This window comes from Salmo salar, chromosome ssa01 (genome assembly GCF_905237065.1).
Source record: "Salmo salar chromosome ssa01, Ssal_v3.1, whole genome shotgun sequence".
NCBI classification, from domain to species: Eukaryota; Metazoa; Chordata; class Actinopteri; order Salmoniformes; family Salmonidae; genus Salmo; species Salmo salar.
The window spans coordinates 103,777,550-103,801,837 of NC_059442.1; the positions used below are offsets into that span (position 1 = coordinate 103,777,550).

Consider the following 24,288-nt stretch of genomic DNA (forward strand, 5'->3'; position numbering starts at 1 on the left):
ATAGCAGATCAACTGGAGCCGTTACAGTTTGCCTATAAGGCACAGAGGGGGACTGAGGATGCTACCCTGACCTTGCTGAACATGTGGCTAGTCACATTCAACATGTAAACTCAGGAGCACACATTTTATTTATTGATTTTCATTACAATGCAAATACACATACTGCTGAAATGACTACTGGACCTGAACGTCAACGGAGGCCTCGGTAGGTTGGATCAAGGACTTTTTAACTGACCGCCCACACAGCGTCCTCATGAATGGGGCCCTCTCTGATGAACTGACCCTGAACACAGGTGCGCTCAATTGGTGTCTCCTTTCACTGTTGTTGTTCTCTATCTACACTAATGAGATGAAGATCCAAGGAAACAATGTGAGCTTTTTCAAGTACGTGGATGACATGGCTCTGGTGGGACTCTTTTTAAAAGATGCTACATCAGATGTGGACAGCTATTTTAAACAGACCAACAACCTTCAAGAATGGTGCTGGTCAAGTGGCCTCCCCATCAATGTGGAAAAGACAAAGGATCTGATCACCAATTGAAACAACATCGCAGTGTCCCAACCACTCTCTCTGAACTACCAACCAGTGGAGGTGGTTGGGTATTTCAAATACCTAGGGACACAAATTGATAACAACCTGAGTTTTACAGAGAATTCAGACTGTATTTTTTTTAAGAAAGCCAGCACCTGTTTTAAATCAGAAAATTGAAGGGGTTTGGTGTCAGCAAGGATGTTCTGGAGAGGGTGTACAGCAGCTTGGTGGAGAGCATCCTCACGTTCAATATGACAGTCTGGTATGGTACTCTGAGCATGAGGAGCAAAACCAAACTGACAAGAATAGTAAACACAGCCAGCAAAGTAATTGGTCGACCACAGGCACATTTGAGCAATCTGTTCCACAAGGCAAACAAAACGATGGCACTGGCTGTCGTTGGCGACTACTCCTACCCTCTACACCCTCAGTTTGAGAGGCTTCAGAATGCCCATGGCCAAGAAGAACGTGTTCAAACATGAATTTGTTCCTTGTGCTGTTGGACTACTAAATGCAAAGTAAATTGTATCTGTATATGTACTTATCTATCTAGTGCAGTTGGGACAGTGATCGGTTGTGAGTGAATGTATTAATGTCCTGTATGTTGTTAGTGGATGCAACATGATGGACTGACTGGTTTAAATGTGTCTGATGTAAGAATGTATGTGTATGTGATCCTTTTAATGGAAGGTGATGCCAAAGAAACATGTCCATCCTGGATGGACAATACATTTTTATTCTATTCTATTCTATGTATATCTTATTAACTATATTATCCCTAGTCCTAATTCAAACATGTATAGCTCATTAACTATGTTATCCCTAGTCCTAATTCAAACATGTATAGCTCATTAACTATGCTATCCCTAGTCCTAATTCAAACATGTATAGCTCATTAACTATGCTATCCCTAGTCCTAATTGAAACATGTATAGCTCATTAACTATATTATCCCTAGTCCTAATTCAAACATGTATAGCTCATTAACTATGTTATCCCTAGTCCTAATTCAAACATGTATAGCTCATTAACTATGCTATCCCTAGTCCTAATTCAAACATGTATAGCTCATTAACTATGCTATCCCTAGTCCTAATTGAAACATGTATAGCTCATTAACTATGTTATCCCTAGTCCTAATTCAAACATGTACAGTTGAAGTCGGAAGTTTACATACACTTAGGTTGGAATCATTAAAACTCGTTTTTCAACCACTCCACAAATGTATTGTTAACAAACTATAGCTTTGGCAAGTCGGTTAGGACATCTACTTTGTGCATGACACAAGTAATTTTTCCAACAATTCACTTTTCACTTTTTCACAATTCCAGTGGGTCAGAAGTTTACATACACTAAGTTGACTGTGCCTTAAACAGCTTGGAAAATTCCAGAAAATGATGTCATGGCGTTAGAAACTTCTGATAGGCTAATTGACATCATTTGAGTCAATTGGAGGTGTACCTGTGGATGTATTTCAAGGCCTACCTTCAAATTCAGTGCCTCTTTGCTTGACATCATGGGAAAATCTAAAGTAATCAGCCAAGACCTCAGAAAAATAATTCTAGACCGCCACAAGTCTGATTCATCCTTGGGAGCAATTTCCAAACGCCTGAAGGTACCACGTTCATCTGTACAGACAATTGTACGCAAGTATAAACACCATGGGACCACGCAGCCGTCATACCACTCAGGAAGGAGACGCTTTCTGTCTCCCAGAGATGAACGTACTTTGGTGCGAAAAGTGCAAATCAATCCCAGAACAATAGCAAAGGACCCTGTGAAGATGCTGAAGGAAACAGGTACAAAAGTATCTATATCCACAGTAAAACGAGTCCTATATCGACATAACCTGAAAGGCCGCTCAGCAAGGAAGAAGCCACTGCTCCAAAACCACCATAAAAAAAGCCAGATTACGGTTTGCAACTGCACATGGGGACAAAGATTGTACTTTTTGGATAAATGTCCTCTGGTCTGATGAAACAAAAATAGAACTGTTTGGCCATAATGACTATTGTTATGTTTGGAGGAAAAAGGGGGAGGCTTGCAAGCCGAAGAACACCATCCTAACCGTGAAGCACGGAGGTGGAAGCATCATGTTGTGGGGGTGCTTTGCTGCAGGAGGGACTGGTGCACTTCACAAAATAGATGGCATCATAAGGATGGAAAATGATGTGGATATATTGAAGCAACATCTCAAGACATCAGTCAGGAAGTTAATGTTTGGTCGCAAATGGGTCTTCCCAATGGACAATGCGTACTTCCAAAGTTGTGGCAAAATGGCTTAAGGACAACAAAGTCAAGGTATTGGAGTGACCATCACAAGCCCTGACCTCAATCCTATAGAAGATTTGTGGGCAGAACTGAAAAAGCATGTGCAAGCAAGGAGGCCTACTGGGCATGTGATGAAAGAAATAAAAGCTGAAAGAAATAATTCTCTCTACTATTATTCTGACATTTCACATTTTTAAAATAAAGTGGGGATCCTAACTGACCTAAAACATGGAGTTTTTACTAGGATTAAATGTCAGGAATTGTGAAAAACGAGTTTAAATGTATTTGGCTAAGGTGTATGTAAACTTCCAACTTCAACTGTATATGTCAATAACTTTGTTATCCCTAGTCCTAATTCAAACATGTTTATCTCATTAACAAAGTTATCCCTAGTCCTAATTCAAACATTGTGTATTATAACGGGTGAATCATCAGACTGTAGAGTCTGCTAATCATGTAGCCTATTTAGAAATATTTCACTTTGTTTAAAATGACAACCTGTTCTCCTCGTGCACCGGTAAATTCATGGCTTTACCCACAGGTTTCACACCTTTTCTTATTTTCAGTGTAAATAAATACCACTTATTTTTCCACCTGATCTACTGGCTTCGGCTCCACACCAACTAAATATTTTTTATTTAACCTTTATTTATAGGCAAGTCCGTTAACACATTCTTATTTACAATGACAGCCTACACCGTCCAAACCCCAGGCTACCGGGTTCGCTATCTTATCAGACTCTAAATGACCAGATCATACATTATCAGAGTGAAAATTCAAATGTAGCTACACTGGAGCTCTGGACTAAATCAATTTAACACCCAATAGAACTTTCTAATATTTAGTAATGGAATATCGGTGATTAAGAAGCCAGGATTTAAATGGGTGTCACTCAGCTAAAACTTGACAGATAAACTCTCTCGCCAAGACAGATAGATTTCCTTGATCGTTTTCAGTCCCAAATTAGTGCTACGTTCCAGCCTAGAACGCAGGGACACCATGAAGGGCAAGACATCCTTCAACAACATGAACATTCTAATCTGAAATGACTGGAGGTCTCATTAAATGACCATGGTTTACGTCCCAATTGGCAGTGCACTAGCCTATACTTTTGCTCCACAGCCCTGGTCGAAGGTACTGCGTTTATTGGGTATAGGGTGACATTTGGGACGTCCACCACAAAACTGGAACATTCATTGCACTCATGTTTTGCAAAATAGGTCAGTGTTGTTTTTTGCCTGTCTGAGCTGGGGAGGAAACATCCAAAAGATTGATCCAACAAGCTAATTTAAAGAAGGCCGACTCAACAGTAGGTCTACTCTACCACATGATCATTGTCGTGTATCTATCTAGCTATCTGATGTGGTCTGTCTCTCTGTTGGCAACGTTGTATCCACTGTATCGCCCCTTCGGTGATGTCAATAGAAGCACATGGTCCGGGTTTGTTGCAGGAAGTGAAGATGGCGGACCAGTCGTTGCTATCTGAGTCTGCTCTCGGGTGGTCTATTTTCGCCCTTGTATTTTTGGTAAGCACACTCAAGTTGCTGCAGAATCTCGAAATATTACCCTGTATATGTACTGGATGACTTTCCTTTGGCCACAGTTGTCTTTGTCACGCTCAGTTCGCTACAGCTTTACGTAGCTAGCAATCTAGCTAGCTAACGTTAGCTAGTTTGACAGCTGTCATGGCTTAGTTAGCTAACGTTGTAGCTGTCTAGCTAACCTGCCTCTAATAGCTTCGCTAATACCATATAAATATCTAACTGTTGTAGCTAATTAATTCGTTTACAGTGTAATAGTGAATAATTGTTGTTGTCATGTTCGTATCTATCAGTTTTACCAAGCAATGATAGCTAGTATACAGTAGTTTGCATGGAGTTAGCTAGTTGCTAACAGGTAGCTATTGGATTATGCCTGCTTCTAAGTTAAATGTCAAAGTTTAACTTTAAGTAGACTTCTCCTCCTTTATTTGTAAAGAATACTTTAGCTAACTAACTACATACATTATCAATTGTTAGTTAGTTGGCTAGTTAGCCTACACAATGTCACATGACTGCAGACAGCTACATTTACAGAGGCGCTGCTGAGCCTGCCTGCTACAGTAATTTCCGTTTTCATATCAGTCAGGAAGGCTTTGTACCTAGCTAGTGATTATAATAGCCAATATAGCTTAGAGGAACTTGTTTTTGTTTTCTTTAAGCTAACACGCTGAAACACCAGATTGGTCTCTGATTTGCTCCCCCTCTCTATTTATTATGCAACGCAATCCTCTCAATGGGTCTTAGTTTAGATGCAAAGCTTGTGTCATTACCTGGCAAAACACGCAGGCATGGGCTAGTGTTAATTGATCCGGTCTCTGGATGTCATCCCTTCAGGATCTGAGCAGCCAATGGGCTTTAGCAGTGTCCTCACAGTTTAGGACTAGGCAACATGTGTCCCTGGAATACGACCTTGTGATTCTGGAGCTCCAGCACCATTGTGTGTGTCCCCCAAATAACACCCTGTTCCCTTTGTGTTACCCCCCAAATAACACCCTGTTCCCTTTGTGTTACCCCCCCCCCAAAAAACACCCTGTTCCCTATGTGTTACCCCCCCAAAAAACACCCTGTTCCCTATGTGTTACCCCCCCCCAAATAACACCCTGTTCCCTATGTGTTACCCCCCTCCCCAAATAACACCCTGTTCCCTATGTGTTACCCCCCTCCCCAAATAGCACCCCGTTCCCTATGTGTGCGTGTGTCCCAAATAACACCCTGTTCCTTATGTGTGTGTCTGTGTCCCAAATAGCACCCCGTTCCCTATGTGTGTGTGTGTCCCAAATAACACCCTGTTCCCTATGTGTGTGTGTGTGTCCCAAATAGCACCCCGTTCCCTATGTGTGTGTGTCCAAAATAACACCCTGTTCCCTATGTGTGTCCCCCCCAAATAACACCCTGTTCCCTATGTGTGTCCCCCCAAATAACACCCTGTTCCCTATGTGTGTGTCCCCCAAATAACACCCTGTTCCCTATGTGTGTGTCCCCCCCCAAAATAACACCCTGTTCCCTATGTGTGTCCCCCCCCAAATAACACCCTGTTCCCTATGTGTGTGTCCCCCCCAAATAACACCCTGTTCCCTATGTGTGTGTCCCCCAAATAACACCCTGTTCCCTATGTGTGTGTCCCCCCAAATAACACCCTGTTCCCTATGTGTGTCCCCCCCACATAACACCCTGTTCCCTATGTGTCCCCCCCCAAATAACACCCTGTTCCCTATGTGTGTCCCCCCCCAAATAACACCCTGTTCCCTATGTGTGTCCCCCCCAAATAACCCCCTGTTTCCTATGTGTGTCCCCCCCAAATAACACCCTGTTCCCTATGTGTGTCCCAAATAACACCCTGTTCCCTATGTGTGTGTGTGTGTGTCCCAAATAACACCCTGTTCTATATGTAGTGCATTATTTTTGACTAGGGCCCATAGTGCACTGCATTTGACCAGAGCCCAATGGGGAATAGGGTGCCATTTGGGATGCAAGCCTGTGACTGTGCTGCTCTTTCTAACGAGTTGACAAGCCATCATCACACAACAACAACCCCATCTCTGCTGTCCCTTTTAATTTTACATTGAAAAGGATTGGATGATCAAATTCCATCTATCAATGGATGGGTCTTCATTGAAATAAAAAAGGGCTTTATTAGTGCAATCTGGCCTTAATGGCCACGTACTCTTAAAATCTCCACCCAGCACAGCCAGAAGAGGACTGGCCACACCTCAGAGCCTGGTTCCTCTCTATGTTTCTTCCTAGGTTCCTGCCTTGCTAGGGAGTTTTTCCTAGCCGCTGTGCCTCTACATCTGCATTGCTTTCTGTTTGGGGTTTTAGGCTGGGTTTCTGTATAGCACTTTGACATCTGCTGATGTAAAAAGGGATTTATAAATTGATTTCATTTGATAACGGTCTGCGTGAAAAGGGTTGATGCGACTGGCAATTTAAACAAGTTTTCAACAACACTTTTGCAAAGTAATTCATTTGTAGTGGTGAGATTTAATTTGTGAATATTGTAAATGGAAACATCTGAGTGTCGTTGCTGGCTGCATTGGTGTCAGAAGTGGGATATCATAATGAGCCTACTGAGCTAAGAGTCATTACAATAACAATGAACTGTAAACACTCTGATGTTCTCACAGCTGATGCGACCTAATAAGGTTTTGATATTTTACGTGATAACTCTAACCATTGTTTTTCCATCCACAGGTGATCCTGTCCTTCAGTTGGGTCTACATCAGGAAGTACCAGAGCCGCCAAGAGAGTGAGGTCATCTCAACCATCACTGCAATATGCGCATTGGCCATTGCACTGATAACCTCTGCACTTCTTCCAGTGGATATATTCCTAGTGTCTTACATGAAGCACCCTAACGGTACTTACAAGGTATGTATTCAGCTGCTTCATAAGCCCTGAGACTTAGGCCTATGTCATTTAAGACAATTTGAGTTCAATGATATAGCAGCTTATAATTGTAGCTCATGTTGTTGTCCATTTTAAACATAACAAGCCATTAGGCCTACTCCTGGGCTAAAAAGCATGCTTGATGGATAATCTTTAGTCTGGGAAACCAGTCCTTAGTTTTCAACTCATTGTCAGAGACCAAGGAATTTGTCTGCAAAGAGGTGATATTTGATGATTACGCTAGTCAAATATCCTTGATGATTCAAGCATGACATGCTTGTGAACGATACTAGCCTGAGAGACGGTCTGTTTCTGTTCTCCTGACAACTCCTAATGGAACTGTCATGCCAAACATGTTTAGCTTGACAATGGAGTAGGCAAAAGCATGAACAGATCAGGGACCAGACTAGAACGATACACAGCAGCACAAAGAGGCCTCCATTCATGAACCAGGGTTTATTACAGTACCAGTGGTCTACTCTACCTTAAAGATATTATGTTAATGACTGTAATAACTGACTACCGGTGGTCTGCTCTACCTTAAAGATATTCTGTTAATGACTAATAACTGACTACCAGTGGTCTGCTCTACCTTAAATAGATTATGCTAATAACTGACTACCAGTGGTCTGCTCTACCTTAAATAGATTATGCTAATAACTGACTACCAGTGGTCTACTCTACCTTAAATAGATTATGCTAATAACTGACTACAAGTGGTCTACTCTACCTTAAAGATATTCTGTTAATGACTGTAATAACTGACTACCAGTGGTCTGCTCTACCTTAAATATATTATGTTAATGACTGTAATAACTGACTACCAGTGGTCTGCTCTACCTTAAAGATATTATGTTAATGACTGTAATAACTGACTACCAGTGGTCTGCTCTACCTTAAAGATATTATGTTAATGACTGTAATAACTGACTACCAGTGGTCTACTCTACCTTAAAGATATTATGTTAATGACTGTAATAACTGACTACCAGTGGTCTGCTCTACCTTAAAGATATTCTGTGACTAATAACTGACTACCAGTGGTCTACTCTACCTTAAAGATATTATGTTAATGACTGTAATAACTGACTACCAGTGGTCTGCTCTACCTTAAAGATATTCTGTGACTAATAACTGACTACCAGTGGTCTGCTCTACCTTAAAGATATTATGTTAATGACTGTAATAACTGACTACCAGTGGTCTACTCTACCTTAAAGAGATTATGTTAATGACTGTAATAACTGACTACCAGTGGTCTGCTCTACCTTAAAGATATTCTGTGACTAATAACTGACTACCAGTGGTCTGCTCTACCTTAAATATATTATGTTAATGACTGTAATAACTGACTACCAGTGGTCTAGTCTACCTTAAAGATATTATGCTAATAACTGACTACCAGTGGTCTAGTCTACCTTAAATAGATTATGCTAATAACTGACAGTACCAGTGGTCTACTCTACCTTAAATAGATTATGCTAATAACTGACAGTACCAGTGGTCTACTCTACCTTAAATAGATTGTTTATGACTGACAGTACCAGTGGTCTAGTCTACCTTAAATATATTATGTTTATGACTGACAGTACCAGTGGTCTAGTCTACCTTGACGAGATTATGTTAATGACTGACAGTACAAAAACCACAACAAAAAAAACAAGCCATGAGGTCGAAGCAATTGTCCGTAGAGCTCAGAGACAGGATTATGTCGAGGCACAGGTCTGGGGAAGGGTACCAAAACATGTCTACAGCATTGAAGAACAAGAACACAGTGGCCTCCATCATTCTTTAATGGAAGAGGTTTGGAACCACCAAGAATATTCCTAGAGCTGGCCCCCCGGCCAAATTGAGCAATCGGGGGAGAAGGGCCTTGGTCAGGGAGGTGACCAAGAACCCGATGGTCACTCTGACAGAGCTCCAGGGTGACTCTGTGGAGATGGGAGAACCTTCCAGAAGGACAACCATCTCTCCATCACTCCATCATAAAGGCCTTTATGGTAGAGTGGCCAGACGGAAGCCATTCCTTAGTAAAAGGCACATGACAGCCCATTTGGAGTTTGCCAAAAGGCACCCAAATGACTCTCAGACCATGAGAAATAAGATTCTCTGGTCTGATGAAACCAAGATTTGGCCTGAATGCCAAGCGTCACGTCTGGAGGAAACCTGGCACCATCCCTACGGTGAAGCATGGTGGTGACAACATCATGCTGTGGGGATCTTTTTCAGCGGCAGGGACTGGGAGAGTAGTCAGGATCGAGGGAAAGATGAACGGAGCAAAGTACAGAGAGATCCTTGATGAAAAAATGCTGACTGGGGAGATCCTGAGCATTTTGGAAGGCGAAGGTTCACCTTCCAACAGGACAACGACCCTAAGCACACAGCCAAGACAACACAGGAGTGGCGTTGGACAAATCTCTGAACATCTCTGGAGAGACCTGAAAATAGCTGTGCAGCGACGATCCCCATCTAACCTGACAGAGCTTGAGAGGATCTGCAGAGAAGAATGGGAGAAACTCCCCAAATACTTGTGTGCCAAGCTTGTAGCGTCATACCCAAGAAGACCTAAGGCTGTAATCGCTGCTAAAGGTGCTTCAACAAAATAGCCCTGTGACCGTTTTATCATAACCTGTGTAAAGTCACGTCTTAGAATCTCTGCTACGTAAGTGACTAAATAAATAAATCCAGTCGAATATACAGATACTGCTGAAATACCTAACCCCCTACCATGAAAGCAAGGACAATGATGCAATAGCCATATGTTTTATGTAAAACGAAGAGAGCAGAAATTGTTAATTATTGATGAATAAAGTAGAAAGACTGATGATTAACATTATACCAGGGATAATGTCATCATATAGGCACTACCGCTGGTATGTGAATCATATTTTATAACTTCTCTCCATGATATCCTTATCAATGAATCAAGATCTCTTTCTTTTTCCATAAAACAAATAGCCCTGTGGCCGTTTCATCATAGTCCTAGCCTGGCAAATAGCCCTGTGGCCGTTTCATCCTAGCCTGGCAAATAGCCCTGTGGCCGTTTCATCATAGTCCCAGCCTGGCAAATAGCCCTGTGGCCGTTTCATCATAGTCCCAGCCTGGCAAATAGCCCTGTGGCCGTTTCATCCTAGCCTGGCAAATAGCCCTGTGGCCGTTTCATCACAGTCCTAGCCTGGCAAATAGCCCTGTGGCCGTTTCATCCTAGTCCTAGCCTGGCAAATAGCCCTGTGGCCGTTTCATCCTAGTCCTAGCCTGGCAAATAGCCCTGTGGCCGTTTTCATCACAGTCCTAGCCTGGCAAATAGCCCTGTGGCCGTTTCATTATAGTCCTATTCTGGCAAATAGCCCTGTGGCCGTTTTCATCACAGTCCTAGCCTGGCAAATAGCCCTGTGGCCGTTTCATCATAGTCCTAGCCTGGCAAATAGCCCTGTGGCCGTTTCATTATAGTCCTAGCCTGGCAAATAGCCCTGTGGCCGTTTTCATCACAGTCCTAGCCTGGCAAATAGCCCTGTGGCCGTTTCATCATAGTCCTAGCCTGGCATTTATAGTTTAATATGACCTATATCTCAGAAATCTCTGAGAATCTAGGATTATGGAGTTATACACTAATGTTTAGCTGTATTTTTAGTTTGTGACGCCTTCATAAATAGCTTTGCAATCAATGTTGTTGTGAAGGTCTGTTTAGTGTTTTAATCTGTTCAGATGTTGTGTAAAGTCTGTTTAGTGTTTTAATCTGTTCAGATGTTGTTGTGTAAAGTCTGTTTAGTGTTTTAATCTGTTCAGATGTTGTTGTGTAAAGTCTGTTTAGTGTTTTAATCTGTTCAGATGTTGTTGTGTAAAGTCTGTTTAGTGTTTTAATCTGTTCAGATGTTGTGTAAAGTCTGTTTAGTGTTTTAATCTGTTCAGATGTTGTTGTGTAAAGTCTGTTTAGTGTTTTAATCTGTTCAGATGTTGTTGTGTAAAGTCTGTTTAGTGTTTTAATCTGTTCAGATGTTGTTGTGTAAAGTCTGTTTAGTGTTTTAATCTGTTCAGATGTTGTGTAAAGTCTGTTTAGTGTTTTAATCTGTTCAGATGTTGTTGTGTAAAGTCTGTTTAGTGTTTTAATCTGTTCAGATGTTGTGTAAAGTCTGTTGTCTTTATTCTAATCAATGTCCTATTTCTTCTCAATACAGGAGTGGGCAGAACACAATGAGACACGAGGCCAAATCGAAGACACTGTGCTGTATGCTTATTACTGTGAGTAGGGTACTATTTGTATTCATATAGGCATATTTATCAAGGCACAGTACCAGCAACAAAAAAAATCAGTTTGCTAAACCTTTTGTTTAAAGTCAAATATTTACCATTGACTTATGTTTGTACCCATTGTGACTTTAATAGTTTGAACAAATCAACTAATTCCTGATTGGTAGAGAGTGATTTGGTATGGAGTGAGAATCTCCATTGGAATAGATGTTTTTGTCCAGGTCTAGGATTAATCTGTGTCCGGGAAACTAGCCATTAAGCTGTAAGGGACAGAGGATCCCCACCTTCTTCATATTGAATAATGAATGGTTGGATTTATTTGTGTCTCTGGTTGCCTGGTCAATAACACTGACATTAATACTCTCTGTATTAACCTTAGTTAGCCTACCTAGGCAGTAATACTATCTGTATTAATCTGTTAGCCTACCTAGGCAGTAATACTATCTGTATTAATCTGTTAGCCTACCTTGGCAGTAATACTCTCTGTATTAATCTGTTAGCCTACCTAGGCAGTAATACTCTCTGTATTAATCTGTTAGCCTACCTAGGCAGTAATACTATCTGTATTAATCTGTTAGCCTACCTAGGCAGTAATACTCTCTGTATTAATCTGTTAGCCTACCTAGGCAGTAATACTATCTGTATTAATCTCAGTTAGCCTACCTAGGCAGTAATACTCTCTGTATTAATCTGTTAGCCTAGCTAGGCAGAAATACTCTCTGTATTAATCTGTTAGCCTAGCTAGGCAGTAATACTATCTGTATTAATCTCAGTTAGCCTACCTAGACAGTAATACTCTCTGTATTAATCTCAGTTAGCCTACCAAGGCAGTAATACGATCTGTATTAATCTCAGTTAGCCTACCTAGACAGTAATACTCTCAGTTAGTCTACCTAGACAGTAATACTCTCAGTTAGCCTACCTAGGCAGTAATACTATCTGTATTAATCTCAGTTAGCCTACCTAGGCAATAATACTCTCTGTATTAATCTCAGTTAGCCTACCAAGGCAGTAATACGATCTGTATTAATCTCAGTTAGCCTACCTAGACAGTAATACTCTGTTAGCCTACCTAAGCAGTAATACTATCTGTATTAATCTCAGTTAGTATTATTGCCTAGGTAGGCTAACTGAGATTAATACAGATAGTATTATTGCCTAGGTAGGCTATCTGTATTAATCTCAGTTAGCCTATCTAGGCAGTAATACTATCTGTATTAATCTGTTAGCCTACCTAGGCAGTAATACTCTCTGTATTAATCTCAGTTAGCCTACCTAGACAGTAATACTCTGTTAGCCTACCTAGGCAGTACTACTCTCTGTATTAATCTCAGTTAGCCTACCTAGGCAGTAATACTCTGTTAGCCTACTTGATCATGAGCTGTTAGTTTTCTCAGCCCAGACCCTACCCAATCAGAAAATCTACTTCCATCAGTCGCATAATGTCATCAGAACATTCTCTTTGACAGACAAGGTACAACACTGTGCATGTAAATCCCAGCATGCACTTCAATTCACCTGCCCACTATGCGTTACTTGACTTTGTCCTCTAGACTGAGTCGTAGACGCCACTAATATGATTTTCTGTGTTGCTGTCAAAGATTTGGATGAAAAATGCACTCAAAGGAAGAGTTGAATTTATAGGGTCTTATATAATGCAGAAGTAGTTTGTCTTAAATGTAGATTTGGATCCTATCAGGAATGTAATTGATTTAATGGCTAAATGGCCTGGATATATCTTGTCTTGTGTATGGTACAGCAGTTCTACTCAGATTTCTCAGTTCTATCTCAAGGTACTTAGCTTACAGTACGTGGAAGCATCAGATCTCACCCTGCATACAGAGTGGAGGGAGGAGAGGATGGAGGGAGGAGAGGAGAGGACAGAGTGGGGGGAGGGAGGACAGTATAGAGTGGAGGTAAGGAGGGAGGACAGAGTGGAGGGAGGGGGGAGGAGAGGACAGAGTGGAGAGAGGTAGGGGGAAAGGAGAGGACAGAGTGGAGGGAGGTAGGGGGGAAGGAGAGGACAGAGTGGAGAAAGGTAGGGGGGAAGGAGAGGACAGAGTGGAGGGAGGTAGGGGGGAAGGAGAGGACAGAGTGGAGAGAGGTAGGGGGGAAGGAGAGGACAGAGTGGAGGGAGGGGGGAGGAGAGGACAGAGGAGAGGACAGAGTGGTGGGAGGGAGGAGAAGACGGCGTAGAGTGGTGGGAGGGAGGAGAGGACGGCGTAGAGTGGTGGGAGGGAGGAGAGGACGGCGTAGAGTGGTGGGAGGGAGGAGAGGACGGCGTAGAGTGGTGGGAGGGAGGAGAGGACGGCGTAGAGTGGTGGGAGGGAGGAGAGGACGGCGTAGAGTGGTGGGAGTCCGAACAGTCCAACTTCTGTCTGTAGCGTCTGAACAGTCCAACTTCTGTCTGCAGCGTCCGAACAGTCCAACTTCTGTCTGCAGCGTCCGAACAGTCCAACTTCTGTCTGCAGCGTCCGAACAGTCCAACTTCTGTCTGCAGCGTCCGAACCGTCCAACTTCTGTCTGCAGCGTCCGAACAGTCCAACTTCTGTCTGCAGCGTCCGAACAGTCCAACTTCTGTCTGCAGCGTCCGAACAGTCCAACTTCTGTCTGCAGCGTCCGAACAGTCCAACTTCTGTCTGCAGCGTCCGAACAGTCCAACTTCTGTCTGCAGCGTCCGAACAGTCCAACTTCTGTCTGCAGCGTCCGAACAGTCCAACTTCTGTCTGCAGCGTCCGAACAGTCCAACTTCTGTCTGCAGCGTCCGAACAGTCCAACTTCTGTCTGCAGCGTCCGAACAGTCCAACTTCTGTCTGCAGCGTCCGAACAGTCCAACTTCTGTCTGCAGCGTCCGAACAGTCCAACTTCTGTCTGCAGCCTCTGAACAGTTTGGGTTCTTTCCTTTGAATTGCACTACTAAGCAGTGGAGTCCTCTATGAACAACCTGTTTTATTCTGAACTAATCAAAGTCAATTCAATTGATCACAGATGGAAGCCAATTTTTGTAATTTTTTGATTTGTGATCTGGAAGGTGGTTGGTTATACCTCAGCAAGTTTGCAATTACAATTCTAAGGGGCAGTGTTCTCTTATCCAAATAGGCTATTTTACTGTTTTAATTGTAATACGTTTTCAGAGTTTTTGTGTGTAAATAAAGTCTGATTTTATGTGTTTTCATTTCAGGCTGTAAGGCAACAAAAGGTGAACATTTTGGAAGGTGTTGGAGACTTTCCATACCTGCTGTATATATGGAGACTGTTTAGTTCCAAAAATAAGGGGTTAAAAAATAAAATAACATGTTTCCTGATCTTTATCATATCTCTCAGATATAGGACAGACACTTCAGAACAAACTTTTGGGGACTCTCTTTTGTTCCATGTAGTGAATCTGTTATTCAATGCTTTTGTGTGGGCTAATAGCAGTAAGGCCAAATGTTTTTATTAAATGTATATATTTTTGGGATACTTCAGGAGGTCTGAACATTCAAAATCAAATAGTAAAATGATCCTTCGTATGATCTCCTTAAAGCAATTCCTTATAGTTTAGTAGAACTCTCCCCCGGCTTAGACAGGGCTTACACTGTAATGGGTTAAATAAGGACTGTAGAAAGCAAAGTGAAGCAGAGAGAACAGAACAGTGGGGTAAAATCCCTGTTGAGCAAGATTATAAATCCTTAAAGCGAGATTGTCTCTCTAGAAACTCATATGTGATTGTGTATTATATATATAAAGAGTCCGGCTTTAAATGGGGGACGTGTTATTCCTCCAATTACAGCGTTGAGTTTGACAGAAGCTGGACAGATCCGCTGGGCTGGCTGTCGGTTGTTTTGTTTTGTCACGGTTGAGAGACTATGATTCCTTTTTTACCCAGAAAGGAGGTGGGAGGGAGAAGGGTAGGGAGGGAGGTAGGGAGAAGGGTAGGGAGGGAGGTAGGGAGAAGGGGTGGGAGGGAGGTAGGGAGAAGGGGGAGAGAGGGAGGGAGGTAGGGAGAAGGGGGGAGGGAGGGAGGTAGGGAGAAGGGGAGGGAGGGAGGTAGGGAGAAGGGGAGGGAGGTAGGGAGAAGGGGAGGGAGGTAGGGAGAAGGGGGAGGGAGGGAGGTAGGGAGAAGGGGAGGGAGGGAGGGAGGTAGGGAGAAGGGGAGGGAGGTAGGGAGAAGGGGAGGGAAGGAGGGAGGTAGGGAGAAGGGGAGGGAAGGAGGGAGGTAGGGAGAAGGGGGAGGGAGGGAGGTAGGGAGAAGGGGGGGGAGGGAGAAGGGGAGGGAGGTAGGGAGAAGGGGAGGGAGGTCGGGAGAAGGGGAGGGAAGGAGGGAAGGAGGGAGAAGGGGAGGGAAGGAGGGAGGTAGGGAGAAGGGGAGGGAAGGAGGGAGGTAGGGAGAAGGGGTGGGAGGGAGGGAGGTAGGGAGAAGGGGTGGGAGGGAGGGAGGTAGGGAGAAGGGGAGGGAGGGAGGGAGGTAGGGAGAAGGGGAGGGAGGTAGGGAGAAGGGGTGGGAGGGAGGGAGGTAGGGAGGGAGGTAGGGAGAAGGGGATGGAGGTAGGGAGAAGGGGAGGGAAGGAGGTGGGAGAAGGGGATGGAGGTGGGGAGAAGGGGAGGGAAGGAGGGAGGTAGGGAGAAGGGGAGGGAAGGAGGGAGGTAGGGAGAAGGGGTGGGAGGGAGGGAGGTAGGGAGAAGGGGTGGGAGGGAGGGAGGTAGGGAGAAGGGGTGGGAGGGAGGGAGGTAGGGAGAAGGGGGAGGGAGGGAGGTAGGGAGAAGGGGAGGGAAGGAGGTAGGGAGAAGGGGAGGGAAGGAGGTAGGGAGAAGGGGTGGGAAGGAGGTAGGGAGAAGGGGAGGGAGGGAGGTAGGGAGAAGGGGAGGGAGGTAGGGAGAAGGGGAGGGAAGGAGGTAGGGAGAAGGGGAGGGAGGGAGGTAGGGAGAAGGGGTGGGAAGGAGGTAGGGAGAAGGGGGAGGGAGGTAGGGAGAAGGGGAGGGAGGTAGGGAGAAGGGGAGGGAAGGAGGTGGGAGAAGGGGAGGGAGGTAGGGAGGTAGGGAGAAGGGGGAGGGAAGGAGGGAGGTAGGGAGAAGGGGAGGGAAGGAGGGAGGTAGGGAGAAGGGGAGGGAAGGAGAGAGGTAGGGAGAAGGGGAGGGAGGGAGGTAGGGAGAAGGGGTGGGAGGTAGGGAGAAGGGGAGGGAGGTAGGGAGAAGGGGGAGGGAGGGAGGTAGGGAGAAGGGGGAGGGAGGGAGGGAGGTAGGGAGAAGGGGAGGGAGGTAGGGAGAAGGGGGAGGGAGGGAGGTAGGGAGAAGGGGAGGGAGGGAGGTAGGGAGAAGGGGAGGGAAGGAGGGAGGTAGGGAGAAGGGGAGGGATGGAGGGAGGTAGGGAGAAGGGGGAGGGAGGGAGGTAGGGAGAAGGGGAGGGAAGGAGGGAGGTAGGGAGAAGGGGAGGGAGGGAGGTAGGGAGAAGGGGTGGGAGGTAGGGAGAAGGGGGAGGGAGGTAGGGAGAAGGGGGAGGGAGGAGGTAGGGAGAAGGGGGAGGGAGGGAGGTAGGGGAGGGAGGGAGGTAGGGAGAAGGGGAGGGAGGGAGGTAGGGAGAAGGGGAGGGAGGGAGGGAGGTAGGGAGAAGGGGAGGGAGGGAGGGAGGTAGGGAGAAGGGGAGGGAGGTAGGGAGAAGGGGAGGGAGGGAGGTAGGGAGAAGGGGAGGGAAGGAGGGAGGTAGGGAGAAGGGGAGGGATGGAGGGAGGTAGGGAGAAGGGGAGGGAGGGAGGTAGGGAGAAGGGGGGGAGGGAGGGAGGTAGGGAGAAGGGGAGGGAAGGAGGGAGGTAGGGAGAAGGGGGAGGGAAGGAGGGAGGTAGGGAGAAGGGGAGGGAAGGAGAGAGGTAGGGAGAAGGGGGAGGGAAGGAGAGAGGTAGGGAGAAGGGGAGGGAGGGAGGTAGGGAGAAGGGGTGGGAGGTAGGGAGAAGGGGAGGGATGTAGGGAGAAGGGGAGGGAGGAGGTAGGGAGAAGGGGAGGGAGGGAGGTAGGGAGAAGGGGAGGTAGGGAGAAGGGGAGGGAGGGAGGTAGGGAGAAGGGGAGGGAGGGAGGTAGGGAGAAGGGGGAGGGAGGGAGGGAGGTAGGGAGAAGGGGAGGGAGGGAGGTAGGGGAGAAGGGGAGGGAGGGAGGGAGGTAGGGAGAAGGGGAGGGAGGTAGGGAGAAGGGGAGGGAGGGAGGTAGGGAGAAGGGGAGGGAAGGAGGGAGGTAGGGAGAAGGGGAGGGATGGAGGGAGGTAGGGAGAAGGGGAGGGAGGGAGGTAGGGAGAAGGGGAGGGAAGGAGGGAGGTAGGGAGAAGGGGAGGGATGGAGGGAGGTAGGGAGAAGGGGAGGGAGGGAGGTAGGGAGAAGGGGGGGAGGGAGGGAGGTAGGGAGAAGGGGAGGGAGGGAGGTCGGGAGAAGGGGAGGGAAGGAGGGAGGTAGAGAGAAGGGGAGGGAGGGAGGTAGGGAGAAGGGGATGGAGGTAGGGAGAAGGGGAGGGAAGGAGGGAGGTAGGGAGAAGGGGAGGGAAGGAGGGAAGGAGGGAGAAGGGGGAGGGAGGGAGGGAGGTAGGGAGAAGGGGAGGGAGGGAGGTAGGGAGAAGGGGGGAGGGAGGGAGGTAGGGAGAAGGGAAGGGAGGGAGGTCGGGAGAAGGGGAGGGAAGGAGGGAGGTAGGGAGAAGGGGGAGGGAGGTAGGGAGAAGGGGGGAGGGAGGGAGGTAGGGAGAAGGGGAGGGAGGGAGGTCGGGAGAAGGGGAGGGAAGGAGGGAGGTAGAGAGAAGGGGAGGGAGGGAGGTAGGGAGAAGGGGATGGAGGTAGGGAGAAGGGGAGGGAAGGAGGGAGGTAGGGAGAAGGGGAGGGAAGGAGGGAAGGAGGGAGAAGGGGAGGGAGGGAGGGAGGTAGGGAGAAGGGGAGGGAGGGAGGTAGGGAGAAGGGGGGAGGGAGGGAGGTAGGGAGAAGGGAAGGGAGGGAGGTCGGGAGAAGGGGAGGGAAGGAGGGAGGTAGGGAGAAGGGGGAGGGAGGTAGGGAGAAGGGGGGAGGGAGGGAGGTAGGGAGAAGGGGTGGGAGGGAGGGAGGTAGGGAGAAGGGGTGGGAGGGAGGTAGGGAGAAGGGGGAGGGAGGGAGGTAGGGAGAAGGGGGGGAGGGAGGGAGGTCGGGAGAAGGGGAAGGAGGGAGGGAGAAGGGGAGGGAAGGAGGGAGGTAGGGAGAAGGGGAGGGAAGGAGGGAGGTAGGGAGAAGGGGAGGGAGGTAGGGAGAAGGGGAGGGAAGGAGGGAGGTAGGGAGAAGGGGGAGGGAGGTAGGGAGAAGGGGAGGGAGGTAGGGAGAAGGGGAGGGAAGGAGGGAGAAGGGGAGGGAGGTAGGGAGAAGGGGTGGGAGGGAGGGAGGTAGGGAGAAGGGGTGGGAGGGAGGGAGGTAGGGAGAAGGGGAGGGAAGGAGGGAGGTAGGGAGAAGGGGGAGGGAAGGAGGGAGGTAGGGAGAAGGGGAGGGAAGGAGGGAGGTAGGGAGAAGGGGAGGGAAGGAGGGAGGTAGGGAGAAGGGGAGGGAGGTAGGGAGAAGGGGATGGAGGTAGGGAGAAGGGGAGGGAAGGAGGGAGGTAGGGAGAAGGGGAGGGAGGGAGGTAGGGAGAAGGGGATGGAGGTAGGGAGAAGGGGAGGGAAGGAGGGAGGTAGGGAGAAGGGGAGGGAAGGAGGGAGGTAGGGAGAAGGGGAGGGAAGGAGGGAGGTAGGGAGAAGGGGATGGAGGTAGGGAGAAGGGGATGGAGGTAGGGAGAAGGGGAGGGAAGGAGGGAGGTAGAGAGAAGGGGAGGGAAGGAGGGAGAAGGGGAGGGAAGGAGGGAGGTAGGGAGAAGGGGTGGGAGGGAGGGAGGTAGGGAGAAGGGGTGGGAGGGAGGGAGGTAGGGAGAAGGGGTGGGAGGGAGGGAGGTAGGGAGAAGGGGGAGGGAGGGAGGTAGGGAGAAGGGGAGGGAGGGAGGTAGGGAGAAGGGGAGGGAAGGAGGTAGGGAGAAGGGGGAGGGAGGGAGGTAGGGAGAAGGGGATGGAGGTAGGGAGAAGGGGGAGGGAGGTAGGGAGAAGGGGATGGAAGGAGGGAGGTAGGGAGAAGGGGAGGGTGGGAGGGAGGTAGGGAGAAGGGGAGGGAGGTAGGGAGAAGGGGAGGGAGGTAGTGAGAAGGGGAGGGAGGTAGGGAGAAGGGGGAGGGAGGTAGGGAGAAGGGGGAGGGTGGGAGGTAGGGAGAAGGGGTGGGAGGGAGGGAGGTAGGGAGAAGGGGAGGGAGGTAGGGAGAAGGGGAGGGAGGTAGGGAGAAGGGGAGGGAAGGAGGGAGGTAGGGAGAAGGGGAGGGTGGGAGGGAGGTAGGGAGAAGGGGAGGGAGGTAGGGAGAAGGGGAGGGAGGTAGTGAGAAGGGGAGGGAAGGAGGGAGGTAGGGAGAAGGGGGAGGGAGGTAGGGAGAAGGGGAGGGAAGGAGGGAGGTAGGGAGAAGGGGAGGGAAGGAGGGAGGTAGGGAGAAGGGGGAGGGAAGGAGGGAGGTAGGGAGAAGGGGTGGGAGGGAGGGAGGTAGGGAGAAGGGGTGGGAGGGAGGGAGGTAGGGAGAAGGGGAGGGAGGGAGGTAGGGAGAAGGGGAGGGAGGGAGGTAGGGAGAAGGGGGAGGGAGGGAGGTAGGGAGAAGGGGGAGGGAGGGAGGGAGAAGGGGAGGGAGGGAGGGAGAAGGGGAGGGAGGGAGGGAGAAGGGTAGGGAGGTAGGGAGAAGGGGAGGGAGGGAGGGAGAAGGGGAGGGAGGGAGGTCGGGAGAAGGGGAGGGAAGGAGGGAGGTCGGGAGAAGGGGAGGGAAGGAGGGAGGTAGGGAGAAGGGGAGGGAAGGAGGGAGGTAGGGAGAAGGGGAGGGCGGGAGGTCGGGAGAAGGGGAGGGAGAAGGGGGAGGAGGGAGGTAGGGAGAAGGGGGAGGGAGGTAGGGGGGAGGGAGGTAGGGAGAAGGGGAGGGAGGTAGGGAGAAGGGGAGGGAGGGAGGGAGAAGGGGGGAGGAGGGAGGTAGGGAGAAGGGGGAGGGAGGTAGGGAGAAGGGGAGGGAGGTAGGGAGAAGGGGAGTGAGGGAGGGAGAAGGGGAGGGAGGTAGGGAGAAGGGGAGAGGCTTTAAAGAGGTTGCATACCCTAGCATCATGTGTCATCATGTGTCAATGTGATGCTGATGATGGGAGCCTGTCTATGCTGCAGAAGGTGTGTGTGTGTGTGTGTGTGTGTGTGTGTGTGTGTGTGTGTGTGTGTGTGTGTGTGTGTGTGTTTTATGTGTTTTCTGCTGTGGCAATAACCTTCGGCAGTCGATCAGGAAGGTTCAAGGCTGTTGGAAAACAACATACAGTACATAAAACATATATATTTATGATGTGACTCTTCAAAGCCATTGACACGGCTTATTTGCATTAGCAGCAACATGCATTGGTTTCTGTTAACACGTGTCTGTCTGTCACTGGTGTTTCTGTTAACACGTGTCTGTCTGTCACTGGTGTTTCTGTTAACACGTGTCTGTCTGTCACTGGTGTTTCTGTTAACACGTGTCTGTCTGTCACTGGTGTTTCTGTTAACACGTGTCTGTCTGTCACTGGTGTTTCTGTTAACACGTGTCTGTCTGTCACTGGTGTTTCTGTTAACACGTGTCTGTCTGTCACTGGTGTTTATGTTAACACGTGTCTGTCTGTCACTGGTGTTTCTGTTAACACGTGTCTGTCTGTCACTGGTGTTTATGTTAACACGTGTCTGTCTGTCACTGGTGTTTATGTTAACACGTGTCTGTCTGTCACTGGTGTTTCTGTTAACACGTGTCTGTCTGTCACTGGTGTTTCTGTTAACACGTGTCTGTCTGTCACTGGTGTTTCTGTTAACACGTGTCTGTCTGTCACTGGTGTTTCTGTTAACACGTGTCTGTCTGTCACTGGTGTTTCTGTTAACACGTGTCTGTCTGTCACTGGTGTTTCTGTTAACACGTGTCTGTCTGTCACTGGTGTTTATGTTAACACGTGTCTGTCTGTCACTGGTGTTTCTGTTAACACGTGTCTGTCTGTCACTGGTGTTTATGTTAACACGTGTCTGTCTGTCACTGGTGTTTATGTTAACACGTGTCTGTCTGTCACTGGTGTTTATGTTAACACGTGTCTGTCTGTCACTGGTGTTTCTGTTAACACGTGTCTGTCTGTCACTGGTGTTTCTGTTAACACGTGTCTTTCTGTCACTGGTGTTTCTGTTAACACGTGTCTGTCTGTCACTGGTGTTTCTGTTAACACGTGTCTGTCTGTCACTGGTGTTTCTGTTAACACGTGTCTTTCTGTCACTGGTGTTTCTGTTAACACGTGTCTGTCTGTCACTGGTGTTTCTGATAACACGTGTCTGTCTGTCACTGGTGTTTCTGTTAACACGTGTCTGTCTGTCACTGGTGTTTCTGTTAACACGTGTCTGTCTGTCACTGGTGTTTCTGATACAAGTGTATTATTTGGTGTCTAGTCTAGACTCTTTCAGCTCAACTAGTCTGTCTCCTTGTCGTGAGAAGAATTGAAATGGCTGTCTTGATAAAATGGATGTTGTCATGACAGCCAGCAACAGAGGGGGAGGAGTAACAGGAGCAAATAGTTCTCATAATAAACTGAGGAGTCAACACTGTCTTTAAATCTAAAACAGCATTTTTGATGAGGGAGAAATAATTTATTTGGTAGCTAGTGAATCAAAGAGCTTGCAACCCTTTCAATGGGTCAAGGCAAATCTGACTAGGGACTTAGAGAGTGAGATGTTTTGAAATATAACTAGAATCGATATTGTAGATAATGGGTTGGCAACTACATTCAGCCGCAGGCCGATTTGGTCAGGGGGCCGGAACATAATAATGATCATTTGTACGCTGAGACTTGACCACAACTCAGCCCAAAATGAGATTGCATTTGAAAATAACAATAATTTCATACCTTGATTACATTTGTGATCTTGTCTCAATGTCTCTTTTTTTATTTGTGGGAATACTTATTTAACAGATTTCTAAATGAAACAAATGATTTCCTGACTTCCTGGTGATCAGTCTTAAATAAACACTTGCGGGCCGCCTGTTGTAGATGGTGTTCTACCATCCTCTACAGAAGGTCTCTACTGTAATATAACTAGAATCAGATGTTGTAGATGGTGTTCTACTATCCTCTACAGAAGGTCTCTACTGTAATATAACTAGAATCAGATGTTGTAGATGGTGTTCTACCATCCTCTACAGAAGGTCTCTACTGTAATATAACTAGAATCAGATGTTGTAGATGGTGTTCTACTATCCTCTACAGAAGGTCTCTACTGTAATATAACTAGAATCAGATGTTGTAGATGGTGTTCTACTATCCTCTACAGAAGGTCTCTACTGTAATATAACTAGAATCAGATGTTGTAGATGGTGTTCTACTATCCTCTACAGAAGGTCTCTACTGTAATATAACTAGAATCAGATGTTGTAGATGGTGTTCTACCATCCTCTACAGAAGGTCTCTACTGTAATATAACTAGAATCAGATGTTGTAGATGGTGTTCTACCATCCTCTACAGAAGGTCTCTACTGTAATATAACTAGAATCAGATGTTGTAGATGGTGTTCTACTATCCTCTACAGAAGGTCTCTACTGTAATATAACTAGAATCAGATGTTGTAGATGGTGTTCTACCATCCTCTACAGAAGGTCTCTACTCTAAGTCTAAGGCAGATTGTTGCAGTGATCCAGTTTATCTATTCCCCATGGCAGCATGCAGATACACTGCAGTGGTACAGAGGGGTAGTCAGATGCAGGAAGAACTGCAACATGTTGGCTATTTGACAACGACAGCGACTTCTAGAAGTCCTCATCCTGGACACATACCATGTAGTAGCAGGGTTAAATCCCATAGCTGGATTTTGAAGGTATTTCTCAGGGCTCCTACCGCTGTATTTCATGTTGAATTAGAGTTATTGATTGAGTGTATTTTTCCTCCTCTCATTCTCTCCTCTTCTGCATCCTGTGAGGGATGGAAGGGGGAGGGGTGTATTTTTATTCACCAGTAGGGGGAGCTGAAGCTCCATGTGTATCTGAGCCTCAAAACCACAGCCACCAAGGATTCTGAAGAGCGTTCCCCCTGATCTAACCTTGAAAGCAGGATTTTTATTTAAAGGTAGATTGACAGGGGTTGTCAAAATCTGTCTCTCTCTCTCTCGCTATCTCTCTCTCAATTCATTTTCAATTTAAGAGGCTTTATTGGCAAGGGATACATATGTTTACATTGCCAAAGCAAGTGAAATAGATAATAAATAAAAGTGAAATTAACAATAAAAAATGAACAGTAAACATTACACTCACAACAGTTCCAAAAGAATAAAGCCATTTCAAATGTCATATTATGTCTTTATACAGTGTTGTAATGATGTGCAAATAGTTAAAGTACAAAAGGGAAAATAAATTAACATGGGTTGTATTTACAATGGTGTTTGTTCTTCACTGGTTGCCCTTTTCTTTTGGCAACAGGTCACAAATATTGCTGCTGTGATGGCACACTGTGGTATTTCACCCAATAGATATGGGAGTTTATCAAAATTGGATTTGTTTTCGAATTCTTTGTGTATCTGTAATCTGAGGAAAATATGTCTCTAATATGGTCATACATTTGGCAGGAGGTTAGGAAGTGCAGCTCAGTTTCCACCTTATTATGTGGGCAGTGTGCACATAGCCTGTCTTCTCTTGAGAACCAGGTCTGCCTACAGTGGCCTCTCTCAATGGCAAGGCTATGCTCACTGAGTCTGTACATAGTCAATGCTTTCCTTAAGTTTGGGTCAGTCACAGTGATCAGATATTCTGCTGATGA

The 24,288-nt window shown here is 47.0% G+C and overlaps 1 protein-coding gene across 5 annotated transcripts in view; it reads left to right on the forward strand.

Moving 5' to 3' along the window:
• Positions 1–4,058: 4,058 nt before the first annotated feature.
• LOC106593427 (lysosomal cobalamin transport escort protein LMBD1) overlaps positions 4,059–24,288 on the forward strand; it is a 202,154-nt gene continuing 181,924 nt past the window's right edge. For all 5 annotated transcript variants that reach the window (XM_045687124.1, XM_045687128.1, XM_045687126.1 and 2 more), the window contains exons 1-3: positions 4,059–4,329; positions 7,036–7,212; positions 11,406–11,469. In XM_045687124.1, coding sequence (XP_045543080.1) covers positions 4,219–4,329; positions 7,036–7,212; positions 11,406–11,469 — 352 coding nt within the window. In that variant the 5' untranslated portion in view covers positions 4,059–4,218. The remainder of the gene's footprint in view (positions 4,330–7,035; positions 7,213–11,405; positions 11,470–24,288) is intronic.